Here is an 8,705-nt window from a genome sequence, read left to right as displayed (position 1 = left end):
GAAAAATATTATTGATTTCTGACATATGCGTGTCAAAGAGACAAAAGAATCGAACTATACAATATATATATATATATATATATATATATATATATATATATATATATATATATATATATATATATATATATATATATATATATATATATATAGATATATATATAACTGTTGACCAAATTAAATAAACTAGGTATAATAAAGTTTAATTATAATAATTTTTTGTGAAAAATTGTAGGCATAACTTCATCTTCTAGACCTTTTCATATATGGAAAATTATGGACATAATTCTATATTCTAGATCTTCCCATGGGAAAGTCTAGAAGACGGAGTTAGAAAGGTCTAAAGATAGAGTTATGCCCACAGAATTATACAAGAAATTTATATTATTATTCCCAATCAAATTAATTTGATCAATTAAAAACTAAATTATAATCGTTTTTATATAGTTTAGTATTATATATATATATATATATATATATATATATATATATATATATATATATATATATATATATATATATATATATATATATATATATATATATATATATGTGTGTGTGTGTAACTGTTGACCAAATTAAATAAACTAGGTATAATAAAGTTTAATTATAATAATATTTTGTAAAAAATTGTAGGCATAACTCCATCTTCTAGACCTTTTCATATATGGAACATTATGGACACAATTCTATATTCTAGATCTTCCCATGGCAAAGTCTAGAAGACGGAGTTAGGAAGGTCTAAAGATAGAGTTATGCCCACAGAATTATACAAGAAATTTATATTATTATTCCCAATCAAATTAATTTGATCAATTAAAAACTAAATTATAATCGTTTTTATATAGTTTAGTATCAATATATATTAACAACTCATACATGGTGGGACCCTAATGCGTGAGAAAGCAGTTGTATTTGTTATACACAACTCTAACTTTTTGTCTATTTTTTTAAATATCAATATGAGTATAATAAATTTATCAATTTTTGTTAGGATTTTTTGTAACAATATTATAATTATATTCTAGATGCTTCAACATAAAACTTGTCATTTTATTTTTTATTTTAATATAATTTTTCACAATAGCTTTTACTTAACTCTATTATACTTGTATATAAGTACATCATTCTTTACTATTTATTTTCATATTATTTTTTCTATGTTACACTCTCTTTCTTTCTCAAAAGCAAACATGGTAACGAGTATAGATCATGATCAAAATTCCGGCTCCATGTGGGAAAGTCAATTATGGGGTGATCTGATAAATTTAGGTAACATTGGCGGGAATAGCAAAAAAAACTTATATATGAATTCATTGAATCAGAATGAAGTAATTAAGGAAGGAGTAGTTGTTGTGAATGGAAAACCAAGTTGAGGTGGGCTTGTGATTAAAAGTGGAAAAAATATTTAAAATGGAAAAGGTAAAGGTGTAAAATAATGTGATTCTCATCATGAAATTCACATATGGAATGAGAGAGAAAGGAAAAAGAAAACAAGGAACATGTTTGTTAGCCTTCATGCTTTACTTCCAGATCTACCCTCTAAGGTAAATTCATGTTCATCTTCATTTATAATTAGGGTAAAACTTTAGTGTCACAATGAGTTATTTTCTAAATTAGATGCTTAATTTGATTTTTTTCCAGGTTGATAAGTCAACCATTGTGGATGCAGCAGTGAAAGAAATAAAAAATTTACAACAGATTCTTGAAAATCTAGAAAAGAAGAAGCAAGACAAGCTTAAATCTATGTCCCGATTTATGAGTGAGTCTTCATCTGTGATGAACTCACAATTGAATTCATATGAATCAACAGAAACTATCATAATTGATCAGGGATCCTATAGTTATAATAATAAATTTCCTATTAGTGTAATTGAAACTTCAAATACGTTATCGTTATATGCACCTCCACCGAAACAAGTAGCTTTTTAAACTTGGTCTTCTAAAAAATTTGTATTGAATATTTGTGGGGCGAAGCACAATTCTGCATATGTGCAACTAAGAAGTCGGGGGTCTTGACAAAAATTTCTTGTGTTGGAGAAACATATAATTCATGTTGTATCTATCAACATTATGCGCAATGGAAATGGAAATGTGTACATGATTCTACTTCATGTAAGTTTCAAACTCGATATATCCTCTTTATGGATTATATTGGATATCAAAATAATTTTTTAAATTTACCCGTACAGTGATACGAAACACACAATACAATAATATGTTATCAAATAAATAAAATAATTATTAATTAAACAAAAAGAATTGAATTGTGTTATTTTGCAGGCAAGTAAAGGTTCATATGACACAAATTCAATGGAGGAAACTTAAAAACAAGCGGTTGGTGAAATTTTGATGTTGATATCTTATAATTTGATTATAAAATTTGTCTTCTCATTTTGTATGAACTTTAATTTTATTTAGTTTTTGTCCTAAAAACAACAAAAAAATGGTCAAAGTTAGAGGACGGCCTAATGAGCAAACAAGTATAATATTTAAACTTTTATTAAATTATAGTGATTTTTGTTTCGTTATGAGGCATGAAATGTGGTGTTTAGATTAATTTATATATACTTTTCATGTTTTCTTTTTAAAAGTAATAAACATAAGTTGTACCATAACAATAACATCAACTACAATCAAACCTTATCCCACTAAGAAGGAGTTTGCTATATGGATCAACTTTTATCATAATGTTCTATCCAGGATCATGGTTCTATCCAAATTGTGAATCTCAAGATCTTTCCTAATAACTTCCCGTACAATCTTTCTAGGTGTTCCTCTTCCTCTTCCTCTTCCTCTAATGGTCCGACTTCTCTCTATTTGATCTACTCCTCTCACCATAGATTGTAGAGTTGAAATCTAAAAATAAATAGCATTCGGATGGCCGCCTATAGACTATGATATGATTAATAATATATATTATTTAGGTGGGAGATTGTGGGAATATTTTATATTTAAATATACTTTAATTATTATTACCGATAATTAAAATGTAGGCTTATATATCTATACTAATTATATAGCAATTTATAAAATTAAAAACATTATTTAATTAAATAATTAAATAAAATTAGGAAGGCAAATTATATTTCTATATATTGATTAATTAATTAATTAATCATCTAATTGGATATGAATTCAAATGTGGATGAATCCTGAATAGAATAATAAAAACTTAATTGGCGATCACCATTCATTGGCTATGGTCCCCAATACACCTTACTACAAGTAGATTATCTCTTATGCTCACCTAAAAAGTGTTCTAGACAGTAAGTGAACCAAATGAAGAAAATCCATAAATCAATAAGTGACCGTCTCTTGTCTCTACACTCTTGCGTTTTAGGATTACCATTGTTACTAGCTAGAAAGCTTTACTTTAAAATTGTCAAATAATTTGAAGCGGTGGATTATACCACAACACATCATATTCCACATACTATATATTTCCCACATCACAAAGTTCATCTTCATTTTTCAAAGAATCAAAGCACATACTATTCATTTCGTGAGATCATGAGTTTGAATCTTGGAAAAAACAATAATATATTAACATAACAACTATTTTGTAATTTTAAAGTATATTATTTGCTTAAACCTTATAAAACATGATATAATTTTTTTGAAATAATCTTTTAATTATAAAATAGAGAGAGAAGAAACTCTGATATTAATTTTTTAGATAATGCGTTTAAAATAATTTTAGTTCATATTATCGTAAGTACTTAAATAATATAGTATTTTCTATCATACTACTTATAACTAAGAATACAACCATGAAAATAAATTGGTTGTTTTAAACTTTGATTTTAAAATCACAATGAAAAACATTTAAATATGATATAATACATTTACAATTTTCTTGCATATAGAGGACATGTCTGAGATTTAAGTCATTAAATAGTTAATTCTTATTTTAAGAAATATCTTGAAGGAGATAGATTCAATAACCATTTTGAATAAAATAATCTAACAACCTAACAAGTACTCAATTTAAGTATATTTGCTCAAATTTTAAAAATAAAAGAGACGTGGAAATTCAAACAATATTAAATATTTTTTATTTTTTTATATCTTAGCAAAGGTAAAAGTTGAAACAAATCTCTTTAGTGTTAAATTAGTTATTACACAATTTCAATGACTTGTAACTTTTTGTTGATATTGAAATATGATAGAGTATGCAACACTTTTCAGTCATATTTATGCACTCCATTATTTCATTATTCGTATTAAGATGAACAAATAAACTAAAGATAAAGAAAAACATTATTGATTTCTCACATATGCGTGTCAAAGAGACAAAAGAATCGAACTATTGACCAAATTAAATAAACTAGGTATAATAAAGTTTAATTCTAATAATTTTTTGTGAAAAATTGTAGGCATAACTCCATCTTCTAGACCTTTTCATATATGAAAAATTATGGACATAATTCTATATTCTAGATCTTCCCATGGAAAAGTCTATAAGACGGAGTTAGAAAGGTCTAAAGATAGAGTTATACCCACAAAATTATACAAGAAATTTATATTATTATTCCCAATCAAATTAATTTGATCAATTAAAAACTAAATTATAATCGCTTTTATATAGTTTAGTATTAATATATATATTAACAACTCATATCTGGTGGGACCCTAATGCGTGAGAAAGCAGTTGTATTTGTTATTCACAACTCTAACTTTTTATCTATTTTTTTAAAAATCAATATGAGTATAATAAATTTATCAATTTTTTTTAGGATTTTTTGTAACAATATTATAATTATATTCTAGATGCATTTACATAAAACTTGTCATTTTATTTTTTATTTTAATATAATTTTTCACAATAGCTTTTACTTAACTCTACTATACTTGTACTTGTATATAAGTACATCATTCTTTACTATTTCTTTTCATATTATTTTTTCTATGTTACACTCTCTTTCTTTCTCAAAAGCAAACATGGTAACGAGTGTAGATCATGATCAAAATTCCGGCTCCATGTGGGAAAGTCAATTATGGGGTGATCTGATAAATTTAGATAACATTGGCGGGAGTAGCCAAAAAAAATTAGATATGAAATCATTCAATCATAATGAAGTAATTAACAAAGGAGTAGTTGTTGTGAATGGAAAACCAAGTTGAGGTGGACTTGTGATTAAAAGTGGAAAAAATATTTAAAATGGAAAAGGTAAAGGTGGAAAACATCGTGATTCTCATCATGAAATTCACATATGGAATGAGAGAGAAAGGAGAAAGAAAACAAGGAACATGTTTGTTAGCCTTCATGCTTTACTTCCATATCTGCCCTCTAAGGTAAATTCATGTTCATCTTCATTTATAATTAGGGTAAAACTTTAGTGTCACAATGAGTTATTTTCTAAATTAGATGCTTAATTTGATTTTTTTTCCAGGTTGATAAGTCAACCATTGTGGATGCAGCAGTGAAAGAAATAAACTTTTTTTAACAGATTCTTGAAAATCTAGAAAAGAAGAAGCAAGACAAGCTTAAATCTATGTCCCGATTTATGAGTGAGTCTTCATCTGTGATGAACTCACAATTGAATTCATATGAATCAACAGAAACTATCATAATTGATCAGGGATCCTATAGTTATAATAATAAATTTCCTATTAGTGTAATTGAAACTTCAAATACGTTATCGTTATATGCACCTCCACCGAAACAAGTAGTTTTTCAAACTTGGTCTTCTAAAAAATTTGTATTGAATATTTGTGGGGGCGAAGCACAATTCTGCATATGTGCAACTAAGAAGTAGGGGGTCTTGACAAAAATTGCTTTTGTGTTGGAGAAACATATGAATGATGTTGTATCTATCAACATTATGCGCAATGGAAATGGAAATGTGTACATGATTCTAGTTCATGTAAGTTTCAAACTCGATTTATCCCCACTTTATAGTTTATATTGGATATCATAATAAAATTTTCAAATTTACCTGTACAGTGATACCAAACATACATATATAATAATATGTTATCAAATAAATAAAATAATTATTGGCTTAGCATGGTTTGCTGCAATGTTCTACTATGCCATGTTGTTGTTGCAATTCTGTACTGCAGGTTTGTTATGCAATGGTTGATCATGTTTTGACTTGGTGCAGGTTGTTCATGGCCCTGTTAGATGTTGATAGAGATGCTTGCTTGATGTGGTTGCAGGCTCATGACAGGCTTGCTGCAGGTTATGTGTGCTGCTTGCTTGATGTTTAAGGTTCCTTTTGTAATGTGAACAATTTAGTTTTGTCTATTAAACTTTTAAGTTGGAGATGGTCTTTGTTAGGAGATATGCCTAATACCAACTTTAACTTTTATGATTTCTGTGCAACTCCTCTCTTCTGTTTGTCCTAGTTTTAGTTGGTTTGGCATATCTGGTTATGTGAACATGATCAAAATTGGGGTTCAAAACATTTCTAAATGCTAAACTGTTGAAAAAAAAAGGAAGAATATCATTACTTTGACATAGAACAATGGAAAGGCGTATAGATGGAATGGTGGGGGCATGCTTGTGCTAAAATATAAACTCAAGGATATAAAAGAGAGACTCAAAGAGTGACATAAAAACCACACTTAAAATCTAAGAGGAAAACTAAGGAAAGCATAGGAAAAATCTTATTGATGTTTTTGGTTATTTAAAAGATGTGTTTCCCAAGTTATTTCGAAATGCCTATTTTTTTAGTTTAATTGTGAAGCATGTGAACTAAAATGGGATGATTGATGATGTAATCAGTGTTAGCAATGGAGTTAGTTCCACTTGGTGGAATTATATTATCCACTTATATAAAGGTGATCAAGGGATGTCAGATGATTATTAAGTAAAAGAGGTGTATAAAATCTTAAGAGTATGAACTTTAACGAGTCATAATCCAATATGGTCGAAGGCTTGAGTATTCGGTTTTTGCTGGTATATGGCATGCAATATCTAATTGGATTGGAATGCCTTTAACATTTATTAATGAAAGTTTAAGTAATTTTGATCAATTTGTATGACTAGTGGGAGGTGGAAGAGTCTATGCTAGCTGATTAAAGATATTGTGCTTTCCTTGAATATGGAGCATATGGAAGACAAGAAATGAAAAGTTGTTCCAAAATAAAGATATCAATGTGGACAAAATGAACAAGATAATGAAAGGCATTATTAAAATTGGTTAAAGCTAAAATCTAATAGTATCAATTACAATATAGCTCAATGACATATGAGTCCAAGAGCTTGTAATGGTTTTTTGGTAAATTGAAGGTGGACGAAGATAATCATATTATTTAGTTAGGTTTAAGTTCTTTGATGGTTGTGATACGGTGAACTGACTTTGTGTTTTTGCTTTGAAAAGCAATGTTGCAGATAGCAAGAGTCGCCACCGACTTTTCTTTTATCCAATAAGGAAAGGCGGAAAAGAACAGGAAAGACCTTGATTATATTTTGAGTTCGGGAGGTACATTATACAAAGGGAAGGTGTTAGCACCCTTTGTATCCATGGTTATCCATGGGCTCTTAATTGCTTAACTCACTTATGTTTTCCTTGTTTGAGAAAGTGTTTGAGAAATATGGTGTGTTTAGAAAATATTTTGAAAGGAGAGTTTAACTTTGTAATGATTCTTGTACGAATGTATACAAAGTGTTTATCTCGTTTGATTTTGAAAGATGTTTAGAAAAATATAACTCGGCGATGATTCTGGTGCGAATGAATATCAAGTGGTGATTTTCTAAAAGATGTTTTGAAAATTGTGAGGTGTGAAAAGTATTTTAAGCTGTAAGCAAGCATTTAAGAGTTATACCTAACCAAGGTCTTTATAGGTATTTCCTATCCTTAGGAGGGTAAAACTGTCCTTACTATTGAGAAGTAAGTAGTCTTATCCTTTGGATGTAAAGGGACATCGTGGGGTCGTCGATTGGTCATTGAAGGCAACATATGTAAGGATACCTTAGCATTCGAAGAGACGATCATCATTTAATCGTAGGCTACAACGAAGGGTCATCGAGGGACAAAGTCATATATTCGAAGGCAACGTTCGAGGGACAAGGTCATATATTCGAAGGCAACGTTCGAGGGACTATGATTTATCTTGTAGGGATATTGACATTTTGATAGAAGGGACTATGACTTATCTGTTTAGGGATGATGATGATTTAATCGAAAGGGTCTTTGCTAAGGGTATCCCCACATTTGCGGGAGATGACCGTAATATCGTAAGGCAACAAAGAGATGGTTACCCTAGAGGTGCAAGTGTGGAAATGATTGGATTCAGATATATTATCTTGAATTAATTTATCTAAGTTCGATTATTTATCTTTCCATGCAATCCTATTAGCATACATCTAGACAGTTATATTCACAGTATGGAAAATTTAAAGTGCGAAAAATAAGACTACGCTATTACATGGCTTCGGGATGGGGGGTACATAATTTAAAAGGGGATATAAAATATCTAAATCTTAATTAACGAATACAAAATTAAAAGGACATACAAAATAATAAAACCTAATTAAACTAAAAAGAAAGAAATAATAAAAAAAAATCCTAATTAAATCTATTACATAGAAAGTTCATGACAAATGAAATAAATAAACTAAATTTAAGAATGAATTAAGAATATTTTTAGTCTATAATAATCGAAACTTTTTTTTTATGAATTTATGGAAAAACTTAGACTAAATTGATAGAAATTTTAAAAGAAAAGAGAAAAAAAAAAAATATAATTAGATT

The 8,705-nt window shown here is 28.4% G+C and overlaps 1 protein-coding gene and 1 pseudogene across 1 annotated transcript; both read left to right on the top strand.

The window, feature by feature from the left end:
* The first annotated feature begins 1,502 nt into the window (after positions 1 to 1,502).
* On the top strand, positions 1,503 to 1,932 carry LOC127102550 (transcription factor bHLH95-like). Its single transcript, XM_051039906.1, has 2 exons — positions 1,503 to 1,547; positions 1,645 to 1,932. Exons 1-2 carry the CDS (start codon positions 1,503 to 1,505, stop codon positions 1,930 to 1,932), a joined length of 333 nt encoding a protein of 110 aa, XP_050895863.1.
* Positions 1,933 to 4,944: 3,012 nt separating this feature from the next.
* LOC127102548 (transcription factor bHLH95-like) lies at positions 4,945 to 6,216 on the top strand (annotated as a pseudogene).
* Positions 6,217 to 8,705: the final 2,489 nt, after the last annotated feature.

Source organism: Lathyrus oleraceus, chromosome 7 (assembly GCF_024323335.1).
Source record: "Lathyrus oleraceus cultivar Zhongwan6 chromosome 7, CAAS_Psat_ZW6_1.0, whole genome shotgun sequence".
Classification (NCBI taxonomy): Eukaryota; Viridiplantae; Streptophyta; class Magnoliopsida; order Fabales; family Fabaceae; genus Lathyrus; species Lathyrus oleraceus.
Note: the sequence above shows the minus strand (reverse complement) of the source record. Positions and strands in the feature narration are given on the sequence as shown.